At 37.3% G+C, this 15,751-nt stretch overlaps 1 protein-coding gene across 6 annotated transcripts in view; it reads left to right on the plus strand.

Moving 5' to 3' along the window:
- The window catches only part of DLGAP1 (DLG associated protein 1), an 834,809-nt gene extending 819,645 nt beyond the window's left edge, over window positions 1–15,164 (plus strand). For 5 of the 6 annotated variants that reach the window (XM_073631412.1, XM_073631415.1, XM_073631414.1 and 2 more), the window contains one exon: window positions 4,948–15,164. In XM_073631412.1, the coding sequence (XP_073487513.1) occupies window positions 4,948–5,163 (216 nt within the window). In that variant the 3' untranslated portion in view covers window positions 5,164–15,164. Of the gene's footprint in view, window positions 1–4,852 lie in introns of all 6 variants that reach the window. The other variant, XM_073631416.1, reaches the window with a different exon arrangement.
- The last annotated feature ends 587 nt before the right edge of the window (window positions 15,165–15,751 follow it).

A 15,751-nucleotide genomic window follows, 5' to 3' on the forward strand; every position in this document is an offset into this window, starting at 1 on the left:
TAGTAGCCTGCAATAGAATTCAATTCTAATCACCTGCTAAATCTAGTCAAAATGTTTTAGGGTAGAACTGCTCTTGTAGCCTGTAGCAACCAGTCAGTGTTTCCCTTTCAGTGTCTTGCAGTGCATTAGAGCATGAAACAGACACTTTACTGTCTGCTGTTGACATCAACAGCATCCCTTCCTTCAAATACTTTCAATCATGAGTGTGGTATTTTTACTTAGTTACGCTTCAGCACTCCAGTAATGTATATCATGTAGGTTATTCAGTTCAGTAATATAAAACTCTTGTGTATAGTGCCTTTACTTGTTCTTTATTTTTTCAAAAGGGCTTCATATGGTGTTGTTAGAAAAATGATGTCAAAAAGGCCACATTCCAACTGCTTTCAGTATATTTGCATTCAATATTTAAGGATACTGTAGCCAACCATTCACAGAGCTCAGTCTAACCAATGTTTAATAATAGTGAGGATGATTGAATAGATTTTCATGGACTTTTGTAGTCTTTCATAGAAGAGATTTTGTTGACATAAAGGGAGAAATATGTGATTCGTCCTTTCATGTGTAGTGTATAGTAGCACTTTTTTCTAGGTTTAAATATTTAATACTTTGACCTGAGAAGCCATACAATGACTACCTCTATCACCTAATAGTCTTATTTTAATAGGTAAATCACATACTACTTAAAAGGAGCCCAACAAAACTCAATAACAAGCCATATATATTAGAAACAATTATGAGATTTCTAGATCATTTAGTTAGGATCATCTTAAATTGACTCCTTTCTTTGGTTGGAGCAGGCCTGGGTTAGATCCCTCAAAAAGTCCTAAATTTGGTCTATGACTTCAGTGAGCAGAACTTCCCCTTCACTTCTGGCAAGATGAGGACAGGTTGTACCTTTCTTATTTGGCCAAGCTACTTGTGTCGCCATTCTCTAATTTTCCATATGTTCCAACAGATAATCTACTGAGGACTCATGGTATAGCAATTATTGTACCCTTTGTCCTTCAGTTAAATCTTCATGGTAAATAAAAGGAAGCTCACCTGAGGCTATGACAATAATAGCAAGTCTGACATATCACAGCTGTCCCTGAGATGGAGAGTAACAATTCCGTGGAAAATAAACCCAGCTCCTTTTCACCCATAATGGAGATTTTTTTTTTAAATTTCTTTCATAATTTCCATCCTTGGTTTAACTCAGTATATATTCTCATGCTTCAACCAACCCACACATGACATCCTATAGTGACTGCTCTTGTTTCCTAGTTTTTATTTATTGAAATGAGGGTACTTGACCCCATAGTTCACTGGAGCACAGAGGATTTCCAGCTGTAGAGAATGATCTGTTTGTTCTACCTCTGCATACTGGAAAAAGCAGGCATGGGAGGTAACTGAACTCCTGGACTCTAGGCACTCCAAGTGAAAGTGCATGGTTACTGTCATTTAGAGAAAGTCAAAAGAAGGTGATCAGCATACTTCAAATATTAAAAAATTAAGACTTCTTGATACTTGTAATGCATAATCTTGTATTTTGAGTGCCACTAGCCTTCCTGAAGTCTCTTTCAAACTGAAAATTTGAAGATATGCAAGAAAACACCAGGTTAACCAGGTTAAGTTCAGACACTGGCCCAATTTATGTATCAGGCAAACCTCAGCATTTCCAGGACTAGGGGAAGTCCAGAAACACAATGGTCATCTTATAGATGCTACCAAATCACTTACCTGTTCAGATCTGTGTGCTGCTGTTGCACTTTGGCCAGGTATGACTAGATATGCATGTTCCAATGTATCAGTGACCTCACTGTAATATACTGTATATACAGTTCAGAAGGATGCATTGTGACAGAAACAGTTAAAACAGGTCACTCAATGCTTACAGAGCAGCACTGACATTTTTAATATGTAAACGTGAACTTTGCATTCATTTTCATTTTTATACTTATTAATGCATTTTCTATGTGCTACATTCCACATGAAAGCCACAGTAGTGTGAACAGACCTACTACCTTGAATAGACTACCTAATAACATTAGCAAACCAAAAACAAGTAGTTATCTACCATAGTACTAGAAGATGATCTCAGATCACGTTTCAGTAGTCAACGTGTCAGACTACTAAGGGGTAAAGCACTTTATTTGCACTATTTATTATACTTATTTATTATATAAGCCTCAAAGGTAGGCACTTTGAAGGTTAAGCTATACTATAGGCCATCTCTTTGATGTGTATTGAAGCTAAAAAGTTGTACAATTATAATGAGCACAAGCAACTGAATATTATAAGGGTAAATGAATGCAAGTCATACAATCTAAGTCATATCATCTAGAAAAAAAAAACAAAAAAAAAAAAGAACATACAAATGCTTTGATGTACACTGCAAAATATTGCTTAAAAAAATGCTATTGGTATGTAAATGTCTATGCATAATAATCTGTCATACAAAGTCTCATGGAAACAATTAGCAAGTGCCTCATTACTAGTAAAATGGTCTATGTTGTACACAAGTAAATGATCTATATTGTGGACAAATCTCTTCATTAGGCATGAAAGCTACAGTACTTCCAGCACACAACAAAAGGAAGTGTTCACAGGTGCTTTCTCATCAGACCATAATAGTCTCTTCCATCACATCCAGCAATTTTTCCACTTATAGTAAATTCTAAACAGTGGACCTGGAGAAGCTCCAAATATAGCACCACACATAGGCCAAAATGTGATCAGATATCTTCAAAATACTTATGTTCAGGTATAGAGCAGAGTTGTACATCCAGTACATTAATGTTCAGGGTCTCCAATGAACCAATGTAAAATATATTTTGTTGGGTTTTACAGAACCACATTTTTAGAGTCTTAGAATATATAACAGACAAAAAAGTTATCATGAAAAGTTGTGTATCGGGGTTGGTTTACTATGAAGCAAAGAATGGTAAATAAGCAAAGTTAAAGTTTACTTAGCTAATGAATAAGTTAATTTTGCATACCATTTACTAAAAAAAAGGCTATTCACTTTGCAAACTGTATTTCCGTTTTACAGCTGTGTTCACTTTAATCATCCAACTACATACAAGCAAAAATCCTATTTTTTTTTAAATTTCTTTTCTCTTTCACCTTAAACTGAGAACTTACACTTTACATCATGAACGTTTATCTTTTTTTAACTGAACAGCCGCTTCTATTTTAGTAAATCAACCCTAGCTTTTTCTTCTTACATACTAATTATGGGAAATACATTTTTTTTCCTTAACCTACAGTAGACAGGGATTCGTTTTAGCTAATGTAAAAGTAATATATTTAGTACTCTCCAGCATTCAATGGTGATGCTTTTTAAGTACCTACTGTTCTACAAGTTATAGTAGTTACTTGCACAATTTGGCAGTGAAACAAGTAGTTGTTTGCATGACATAATTGGATGTCTCTCATTGCAAAAATAACTATGATGCTTTGTACAGGTTCAACAGTGAAAGCGCTGATGTTACTCTAAAGTGTAGGTATACTAGATATAATTATCTGTACTGTAATATATAAGCACCCCACCTTCATTCAGTGATCAGTAACAATGATTTGTGGCAAATAAAGTATGACAATGCTCCAAGTAATCCAATATCAATAAAATCTATTGATGTATTTAAAATGTATGTTGTTGTTTTTCATGTTGATAATCTAGCTGTCAAAGTTGTCATTCCAATATTCTTTACAACAGCTCTGAATAGATTGCCTTGCTTCCTGTTTATAGGAAAGGGAGAGAAATCTAACAAAAGTTAAATATAAAAAATTTGATAGACAAATAGTAACACAGATCAGGTTGACATAAATATCCAACACAAGATAAATGTAAAAACTTTAATAGATAACACAGATCAGGTTCACTTAGCAAGAAAAGAAACTGTAATTTTAACAATGGATGTAATATTCGAATGGTAATTTTTATGGTATTACATTTAAGAACAACACCACCCAAAATGGTTTTCCACATTTTCAATAGAGTAGGTAGTGTCTTTATTGCTGATCTCTTTCCCACCACTAGCACAGCTGTGACAAGACAAGCCGGACTTTTCGGCCTTCTAGGTAAAACACAGTCTCTTTTCTTGCTGAAACACTGAGCTTGGCCTGTCAAAGCCATGCTGTGGGAAAGGGAAGGACTGACTACCATGGTCAGAAGAGGTGATAAAAAGGCCGAAAATGACCCTGGTCCACTCCAGCCAAGAAAAAACAGTTTAGGATGAAAGCATTTAGAATAATGTTTCTATTAACATTACACTCAGATAGATTCAAACTCCAAGCTGATCACCATACATTTTTTATGTGACATTAATTACAGTTGTTTTTGCTGTTAATGTTTCTTTTCATTTTGACAACCAGTTCACACAATCTACAAGTAAAACAAAAACATTGGGGTCGATTTACTAAAAGGTATAAAATATCTTACGTTTCTGAAGTACCTTTTGCCAAAATTTACCAAAAACACACACTTGTCCAAATAGACTGATGACACAAAAAATACATAAGGAAGTTTCATTTATTATAGCACAATAATAAATGACATATAAAATGGTTTGGGGCATGTTGTCATGATAACATAAATTCATCAATGTAACAGAATAGCAATCACTAGGAAGACACTCCTGCCAGAAACAACATGGTTGCCTCGTCCGCATGCCTGTAATTGGAATTCCTAAATAGCTATTGCTTTGTATTTTTTTTTTTCTTTCTACCAGCAAGAACTGGATCCATTGACTTTATACCTATCTGCAGTTTTGTACTAGTAACTCTACCCCATTGTTTTCAGACACTCATGATTAAAAAATAGCCTATACATTAAATGATCACATCCTAATGCATATTTTGCTTTAACTAGCTAACCAGACAAGGACATAGGGAGAGATGGAAAAGCTGCTTTCACAGCTTGTATGGAGAACCTGTATAATACAATAAACCTTCTGCTTTAATCAGGAGAGAAGGGCCCCTCCTCCCGTGCCAAAGAAGCCATCGAAAGGTCAGGCCCCACTGGTCCGGGACAGATCTCTGGAAAGCACAGAGAGACAGCGGCATGAGGCCCGGAAGCGGCTGATGTCTGCAAAGCGTGCTGCGTCTGTCCGGCAGAATTCAGCTACCGAAAGTGCGGACAGTATTGAAATCTACATCCCAGAGGCTCAAACCAGGCTATGAAGCCATCACAAGTGACACTGGGGGAATATTATATATACCTATATATATATTTATGACACAGAGTAACGTATATAATATATCCTCTAGTTTGGTTTGGAACCACAATCATGTGTATATGATTTTTTGTATACTTCTGTTTATATTGCTTTTTCTCTTCTTTCTGTCATTCCCACCCTTCTATCATACATTCTTCTAAATTGTTGTGTAAGAAAACAGTTTTCTGAAGCTATTATCCTGTCCTCCCCACATACCCACCTTTATAACAATCTGTGGGCACTAATCAGTGCTGTGTACTCTGCACAAGGACCTCCTTTTATTTTATATGTGGATAAAATAGAAGAACAATCCTCTGTATAGAACTTCTCGCAGTGCCCCATTTCACACTCTTTTTGTCTAGAGCTACAGTAGTCTGTAATCTAGTGTACAGCAATAGAAAATTGTAGGGTATACAGTACTGTGGACTCTGATGTCTTCCTATTCTTAATGTGAAAAAGCATGGGCTCGAATTCCCACTTCTTTTCTATGTAGAGCAGATGGAGCACTTTATTGTAGGCCACAGACGCACCTATCCCCAAAGGCAACAGGTGACAGAGGAGAATAGCTGAGCTAGTAAAAGATGTTGGCAGAGAGGGCAGGTAACTGATCTGTGCACACAAAGGTTTTCACACCTGCCTTTATGATGGCTAGCCACATAAATACATAACATGCATATGTTATTACTGTGATCTTGAATTTAAGGGAAAAATTGTTATTATGCAAACTTTTACACATTTGCTGTGCTAGCAAAAAAAAAAAGATTTCATGTTATACATTTGGCATAAGATTAACCTAATGGAAATGCAATAAAAAATGACTGAATTTAGGTATTCATTGAAAGGCAATCAAAATTCCTAATTATTGAGCAATCAATAAGCGTCAATGGCGAGAAAAAAATAAATAACTTTGGTCCATTTGCCCATTTTTAAAGAGAGGAAGAGAGTTAAGTTTTATAAGCTCACCTATCCTTTGACTCATTATTGGGGCTCATCAATATCTAAACTTCTGCTATTGCTAAACTGCATTACCAGCAGTTTTAGGGGCAGCCAATGGGCTTTAGGCTTATGTTGATGGCGTTGGTTTGACATAATTTTAGGACACTTCCATGACTTATATAGGAAAGCAGAACACCATTTGACGAAAACAAAACCCCCTCATGCCCCCTAAATACTATAGGCACAATTCACAAAGCTAACAAACCAGAAAAAGGCAGGCCATACACAATTCAAATCATGGCCGGTTCAGCAGGAGTCAGTCAAGATTCGAACCGGGTATGGGCAGGTTGAATGTACCAAGTTGATCAACCGATCAACATGGGTACATACAGCATGCCGGGTTTTGCCTGCAATTATCGCTAGAGGCTGCATTAGCCACTAGCAATAATCACTCTCCCCGCCGGGAGAAGACAATGGCCCTGCAAGAGGGATTCCCGCATCAACACTCTGTGTTGATGGGGACATTGATCAAATTTATTTCCTGCAACCTGTGGTTGCAGGAAAGAAATTCGCTCCATGTATGGCCAACTTAAGGATCCTTATTTTTTTTTAAAAAAGTGACAGTTATTTTTATCTGAGCCCAATAAGATTTGAAAAATTAAAGTCATTTAGCTTAATTGGAGATACTTATCCTGCAGTCAAAGCTTTGTGAAATGAGCATTAAACTTGCTGTGGTTCACCAATATCTTCTAAGCTTCCTTTTAGTCAGGATAGAAGTAAGGGAGATTTTGCTGATGCACTTTTTCAAGCCGACAGCAATAGCACTAAAACCAGAGAAGAAAGGGTAATATTGACATAAACTTGTAATGACTTATCTATAAGCTGGTTGACTCTAACTATTTAGGCCAATAGATATCTGTTTGCATATCAAACAGCTAGGATGGAAGATGCAATCCTATTACTGCTGCACTGATATGTTTTGTCCTGTGGTATGTCCTCTGGTCAATATGGGCATTAGCAATCATACTGAATTGGCATTTTTGTCTAGTTTGGCCACCACTGTACTGTATATGGAGGAATGTGACACAGATTTAGTCATCCACAGCCTAAAAAGAAAAGTGTTGGGCAACTGACTTTGTCTATGTATTTTAAGCTTTAGGAAATCTAAAACTAGCCCTGTGTAAAGGGACCTTATTTACATATCGAATAGGTTCTCCTTACAAAGCAATCTCTAATTACTGTCAGAGGCAGGATGGTGCAAGTGTGGATTATGGAGAACCAGAGACACCTGGCCTTTCAGAAATGGAAGATCAACTGTATCTAAAATACGATCAGAGATATAATAGGGGTTACATTTGTAAATGTAGTCTTATGTCGATTGATGACATATCAACCTGGCATTTGAAGTCTTATGCAAGCAAGGTTTGGGAAATGAGCAACAACTCCTAGTAACTACTGAGAATTAATCTTTCATTCATCTCACTAAAGTAAACTGAAATCTGTTTAATATAGTTTACTTTGCATATCATAATTTCTTTTAAACAAGCCTGCATATCTCTTTACATGTATTCTAATCTGTTTTCAGTTGATTTTTAGACATTTGTTTTTTTAGTGTTCATATTTTTCAAGGTGCCTGGGAACAGATGGGGGTGGGTATTATATTATACATATATATATATATATATATATATAGTGATGCACTTTACCTTTCAAGAACAAAAAAACAGGTACTTAGGAGAGACAGACCTGTTGTATTTATTATTATAAAATCATCATATAAGTAAGTAGTATACCTGGCCTTTTCCTGTAAATACATAAAAAAAGCACTGATAGTAAGCAGATATCAGATATCAAGTCCTAATTAGCTGAAAATAAAATATTTTTAGATTTATATACAAAGAATACAAATGTTACGGAAACTAAGTAAACATTGTAAAAGACCAAATCTACTTGAATCATTTAACAGGACTTGGGAGGGGAATAGACATATGGCAGTTTTATATTTATTTAATTATAATAGCATTCTTATGTTGTATTACATGGGAAAACTCTATAAAAAGCAGCAAAGTAACTTCTAGTAAATGCTACTTCATGATCCATTGAGAGATTCCCAATACTATATCCCCTCCTAATCAGAACAGACATACACATTGACTACCCTTCTAGCCATAGACATGAGACAATGGTTGGAAGATCCTGTTTCATGCCATAGTCATAAACATTGGCCAAGTATGCATGTCTATGCCTGTGCAGACAGGGGCCAGCCTTCTCTCAGGGGAACAGCTACAACCAGCCTAGACTGGCATTATAGTCAATAAATTTTCCTCTAAAGATCGATCAGCCTGGGGTGCCTCCACAGGTCACGGGTATGGGATACTCATTTCATTATTCCCCAATCTGACTGTTATCTAACAATCATCATCTGGGTATGAAGGGTAGCATAAGTCTGTTCTTGATGCAGTCATAGAAGCCTCATTCAATTTAAGTTAAGGTTCTGTGAAGCTTAATTCCAGTGCAGTGTACTTAAAAGCAGCCATACATGCTACAATGGAATTGCGTAATCTCTGTCCGGTTTCCTTTAACCTTACCAAATCTAAAATGGGGAGCTACCAAATTATTTTACATTGCATCCTGCAGTTGTTGGTAGCTCTAAAATAGACAGTACAATCAGACAGTAGGTGTATGGTCATTGTACATATCAGACACAGAAGCATGTCTAATGCTTTAAGGTGCTTACTAATGGCTTGCATTTGAAGGACATTTGAATTGTGTTTGAGATGTATGTACCATACGTTCACACTGACATGGACTATATATATGTAAAAAGCAAAGGAATGCAATCCATGGCAAAGCAAAACTAAATGTAGGTAGAAAGTTAAATCTGGTTCCAAATTCAAACACTGTACTTTAGCTTCAAAAATGCTTCACAAATGTACTGCAATTCAAAAGCAAAACACTGATATCTGTGTAGAGTAACCCTAAGGATGAAGCTGTCAAAAATGAGCAGATCAGAAGGCCCATTAAAATCAATGGTTGGATTTTTGTAAGAACCGCAAGTCTTAAAGAGACATTGTCTGGGCAAAGGTCCCCCTTCCCGATGCACACTTTACCAGTGTCCCTCCACCACTTCTGTCACAGCTGAGACTACTGGGTTTCTGCTAATGTCAGATTCTAGGGAAAGCAGTGACGTTACTCACTTAGTTATCTGACAGTGCTCAGGCCTAGTACTGTCACATGACCGATTGGATGCTACAGCCGAGGAATGTCATATGCTCTCCCTTTTCCAGAATAACTGGGTATTTTCAATGGCCAAAGCAAAGGAAAGAGTGATGGGGGAGCACTGGCAAGATACATGGGGTCCATTATTTGATACCTCTTAGTAGGGTCAAGTTTACACTTTCTACTCCCCAAGGCCAACTGAATTGTTTCATTGATGCAACTATGGTGCAACTTTGATGCAACTTTGATGCAACTTTGGATGGGTGTGACCTGGATGAGATTTTGGCTTTGACCAGTGATAAAGGACAACTGTTGCACAACTGTTGCATTGTATAATATTGAGGTATGACTTTTATGCAACTTTTGAGGATTAACATTGAAGCCTATGGCCCTCAAGTTGCCTGAAATTTGGACCAAAGTAGTGCATGAACTACTAAGTTGCCCATATATGAATGGTTCCCATTGGAAACCATGCAGAACGACTTGTTATACAACTTTGATGTCCAAAGTTGCATGACAAGTTGTACAAGTGTGAATGGAGCCTTGCTCACACTTTCATTCCCAGAGACAGTGGTGATTGGAACAATTAGAGAGAGTAAAAGTAGTTCCAAACCCTCACAAATATATCCAAATCTAAAAAAAAAGTTTGCCTTTAATTATATTTTAAATGGTCAAATAAACCAAAGGTTAATATGTTCCTAAGCTGCTGGTAGGTCATTAAGAATGTTACAACTGGTATAGATGAATATTTAAAATTATAAGAGAAATATACTAAATGTAAGCTCAAAAGTGATAGAAAGCCTCTAATTGGTTGTCACAGAAAACAATTCTTTATATTGATACACGATACTCACTGTTTCTTTTTTCCGAATGTTTTAAATCAAAGTAAAATACTGTTTTTGCACTGTAAGAATAGACCAAATCTAAAGCCCCATACATCAGGTTTTCTGCTGATTTTTTCCTTCAGATTTACCAAAACCATATAACATGAGGTCAAACCTTAGGAGTTTCAATTTGTATGCAATCAGGCAGGCCCTTGCACTACATGTTTTTGGTAAATCTGAAGACAAAAATCAGCAAAAAAACTGATAGTGTGTATGGGGCTTGAGGCTAAACTAAACCCATCAATTTTCCCGAAAACTGTTATATTCAAGGCATGGCGTGATCGAAAACTTTCACTGTTGCTTGTGCTTTTAACCGAGCCATCAAATGGCTGGTGTCATAACTGATCTAATGTGCAGCACCATGGCTGCTGCAGATCAAAGATGGCAGCTCCCTTGATTGCAAAAGAGAAGAGGGTTTAGTTCCACTGTAAAAGATGACAGTTGTGTAAATTGTGCACAGTTATTCATTCATTTAGATATAATCAGTTTACTCCCTCTAATGAGACATGATACAGATACAAACAAATATGTGTAATAAAGAGAACAGTTAACAAAATAGAACATAACATATTTGAAGTCACCTTGGATTTACCTGTGCTGGCTATTCTTAGGTGTCCTGATAGATTTGTTTTATTATAGCTATGATTGTGCCAGGAGCCCGTCACTTACAATGCATTATGAGCTGGCATGGTGTACCTGTCAGTAGACTGGATATGTTTTAGGATGAGAGCCTCTAGTGCATATGACATTTTTGACATATTAGTGATGTTTTTCCTGCTTGTTATAGCTGTTCTTGCCTTTGACACCCACACAGAGATATCCGTGATTCCTGCACTCAAATATATTTATAACACTCTACTGATTATAATGTATACTCCTTAGCTGCCCTATACATGTACAGTGTTAAATAACCAGACAGTTCATTGGTGTCAAACTGCACATATGATGACATTTAAAGAGGCAGTGATTCTATCAGGTATGCCTTTATTGGATAATAACCTAGAAATATTGAAGATAGAACAGACAGGCTGTATCAACAGTTCAAAGTAACCACTAACAAGCACTGCCCATCTCATACACTAGACTTTTAGTGGACCATGTTTGGTTATGACCTGCCAATTACATCCATTATCTTTAAATTGGCACTCCAGCCAACTTTTTAAATTTTGGATAGAGTAGGTTAGAAGTGGGTTTTTTGACTGTGTCCTCGTTTCAGAAAGTTCCCATCACTTGCTGTCTTAGTGACAGGGTTCACCAGGAAAAGAAAAGTGGTGGGCAATCAACAATGTCCCCAGATGTTACAGATGTCCCCAGAAAAGAAGGTACAGAGAAATCTTCCAGAGAGGGTATCTGTTTCGGTGGCCTATGGGTAGGCTTTCTACTCACTGTTAAGAGATTTCTGTCATGTGACGGGAAATACTCCAACAGAGCACAGACAGCTAAAAATCTGAGAGCGGTTATAACTATCTTAAGCTTAGCAAATTCAAAATGGCCAGAATTCCACTTTAAAGTGTATGTATAGGCAAAACTCCTTTTAGTGGGGGAATATAACCCTGTCAAGTTAATGTTGCTGTCTGTGTCACTGCTACATAGATTCATCCTCTCTGTTTGTCCTCATGAACCATTTGATTGAGGCAGACTGTAACCAGAAATCCAAAATGTTAGGGTTGTCACCAAATCAGCAGGGGAAAGTACATTTTCCAATGGGGACACCCATTCCAGTTACAACAGTCTAAGACTGGGCATACATTGTACAATTTTCCTTTAGATTTACCAAAACCATACCTAAACACTTTCAATTTGTATGCAATCAGGCAGGCCCTTGCACTGCATAGTTGAAGGCAAATCTAAAGGAAATTGAAGAAGAAAATTGTACAATGTATGACCAGCTTTAGAAGGGAATTCTCCTCATTTGGAAAAATTTCACACCCTTCCTGTTGGTCTCTGGGACACAGCAAAAAACAAACTACTTTATTTTTTTCACACTCTATAACTAAAAGGAAAGCTTTATAGTCCAATTCTGGTTTTTCCCAATTTATATGTTTAAATCAAGGCTTTAAAAAAATGTATTTTCAAATGTCTTATTGTTGTCTTTTTTATAATTCCAGATGTCTGCTGCACCTCTCACACAGAGAGCAGCATTCTCTTTGCAGAGCTCGGACACTCCCCCTGCTGAGTCAGAATAATATCTCTGCAATCAGCAAAGCTTATGCTCCCTGCATCAGCAAGGGGGCATGTTGAACCTCTGCAGGAAGACGGCTGCTTAAGTATGGAGAGCAGCGGCTTTTCTCTGCTGCTGACTTTAATCATCACAAGTGCCACACATTAAATCAATAAGATGCACACTGCTTCAGCTTGCAATAGGGATATACTCGGTAGTTGACAGGTTCTGATTTATTTTTGTAAAGCTGAACTTCAGACAAACAGCTGTATGCACAGTTGAAATACTCATGTAGGAGCTGTCTTACTGGTCAAAGGGTTTATATTTCTGTCCATCCAGTCCTGAGATTTACACAACCTTGCCAGATAACTAAGCCAACCTGGCAAACTTACTTTTCTCCACTGCAATTAAGCAACATAACTCAGTCTCCTACCTTTTTCCAACTTGTTACCCTAGGTTCACATCTCTGCGTGCTTGCGGGCTATGTTTGCGCAGGCACAGCAGCCCATTCATTTCTATGGGCTGCCGTGCCTGCCCTTCCACAAAAAAAGGTGCATGCATCTTCCCAAAATTACAGCCGCTGGCAAATCGCATGGCTCTGTCGATCATGTAATTTCCCTGCAGTTCCTGCACCCGCACACGAACTGCGATTTTTACATGAGTGGGGGTACTATTTGGAATGAATTGCAGCCCTGAACGTTTGCCCAGAGCAGTGCATTTTCACTGCAGGTGGTTGCAGGTGTGGAGATCGCATCGATTCTCACACATCGCAACCACTTGCAGTGAAAATTCTGAATGGCACCCCCATACAAGTAAAATCACAATACGTGTGTGGGAACCACAGGGAAGTTGCATGGTCAAAAAGACATGCACCTTTTTTTTATCAGAAACACAAGCACGGCAGCCCGTTTTAACCTCCCTGGCGGTATGATTATTTCGGATTTTAGGTGCTGAAAGCGGTACCATTATTTTGCATGGAAATTTGGCGTTTTATATTGTAGGTCTGTAAATCTTAACAATAACACACTTAAATCTGTCCAAACCAGAGTCTAGTAGATATCCCGGGTATGATAAAGTTTGAAACACAAAAACATAAATTATAATATAATAAATAAAAATAAATAATTTAAAAAAATTTAAAAAAATAGTAATAAAATAAATTTCCCCACAATTCACTATCGCTCAATTCTGCAAGTGTTCTAATTTACTATCGCTGTTTTCTAGCTGGTCTAAAGCCACTTTTGACGTAAAGGGACACTTTTTGGTTGCTATGGACAATCTCCAGTTTCCAGGCAGAAAGAACAGTGTATATCATGTAAAACTGCATGCAGGGCATGGGCCAGAGCACTGGGGACAAAAGGGATGTGAAATCATTTCATACAGTACTGTAAGATTACAGTACTGTATGTGTTATGATTTTGACAGTTTTTTGAATTTGCCGCCAGGCTCCGCCCCCGTGCGTCGCGCTGCTCGCAGGGAACGGAGCCTGGCACGGAGAGGCTTCGGAGGAGGACGGAGCCCTCGGACACTGCGGGGGACATCGCAGGATCCCGGGGACAAGGTAAGTAACGCCGCCCCAGGATCCTGCAATGCGATCCCGAGTGTGGCTCGGGGTTACCGCTAATGGTACTGAATTTTAACCCCGAGCCACACTCGGGAATACCGCCAGGGAGGCTACTGGGCTGCCGTGCCCACGCAAACGCGACTGCATGAAATGCAAGAGTGTGAACCTAGGGTATGGGAGCAACAACAATCTGAAGGAGTCAACTCCCTATCTTTATTTTTAAAAGTCTGGCAGTGCAGCTTGACAGTCTATAATATGGACCTGAACATTTGCATTGGGGCACCATTTAAAATTCACGACATTACACCACTACATTGCATTGTGATAACAGGCAATAAAACGTACATTTTACCATGAATTAACATGCTACAAAGATGTGAACAGCTCCTAATGATTTTTTAATTAATACATAACTGCATCCATTTGTGTTTTTCAGTATCTCCCTGGAGTTCAGCTTTAACTTTAATGTCTCTTGAGATGGAGAGGGGAATTTACAAAGACTGGAGTTGATAGAATCTGGAGAAGTTGTGTTTGGCGACCAAATTCTGTCTGCTCCCATTTTAGTAAACCCCCCAACATACACACAGTGTTTAATTTTTTTTTGGTTTGACTATATAGCATATAAAGGTGCTATGCAATAGTGGCTGTGCATAGTGTGGCATACAGGTGACAGAATGATTGCAGGAACTTTAAGTGCAATTTGCAGTTTGACCCTTGTTATTGACTGTCTTCGGCTATTATGCATAGACTGTAAAACTCATGAAATACAAAGTAGGGCTCGTTGTAAATATAAGAAATGTGCAGTAAACCACAGTAACCAGTTGACAATCAACTTTGACTGGACTAGTGGAAAAAGAGTCAATGAAATCATGTCTGGTGGACCTGGCCTTACTGCACAATGAATTTCTGCTAGCACACTTTGCCATCTTTGCAAGAATATAAAGCACAGGTGTGTCCTAAACTGAAACTGACAAATAAATATACCTCCTAAGTGTCCCTTTTGGAGAAGGCATTGCAATTGTATACCTCCAAATGAAGGGTGTTTCGTTTAGCATTTACTTCTGACACATATGGCTTAAAGTATTCAGATTTGATGTGTTAGAATTTGGGGAGGTGTTTTTCTTTTTTTTTTTTTTCTTTTTTAATTTTTAATTTCAAATGCGCTGTAAGTTTGTATATGTTTAAAATATATACATCATATTCTCACTATCCTAAAGAAAATAGTCTTACAGATATTACCATTCTAATTATTTACCATACATAACATTATAAACATATATTTAAATGCATATTTACAGATCGGATATAAGAGTTGTATTGAGAACTGGGATTTGTTCAAATAAGTATTCTATTTTTTTGCAATGTGCCATAACTCTGGACCTTTTTTGTAATGAATGTGAATGAATTAAAATATTAGATTTTTAATATTTAACTGAGAAAATGTTTTATTTACAAGTCACTTGATTTCCACGGTGTTCTGTCAATGTTATAATGTGCACTACTGAGTTATATTTAAAATTGTGCATTAACTTCTATTTTTATTTGAACTTTGTATTTGATTGCCGAAAATAAAACCATACATGGAATGTGACAAGTGTCATATTTACATTCCCAAATGTGATTTTCAAAGTGTTTGTTTAATTTAGCTAAAGTTTTAAAACCTGAAAGATTTTTGATAGTCATGGATGAGCGTTTTTATGGATTTATGGAAAAGAATTTTCCGTGGGTTAACTTCCAAGTTGGTGCGTGGACTGAAAAATTGTAAATAAATAAATGTTTCCCATAATGT

The sequence above is a fragment of the Aquarana catesbeiana genome, linkage group LG05 (assembly GCF_042186555.1).
Source record: "Aquarana catesbeiana isolate 2022-GZ linkage group LG05, ASM4218655v1, whole genome shotgun sequence".
NCBI lineage: Eukaryota > Metazoa > Chordata > Amphibia > Anura > Ranidae > Aquarana > Aquarana catesbeiana.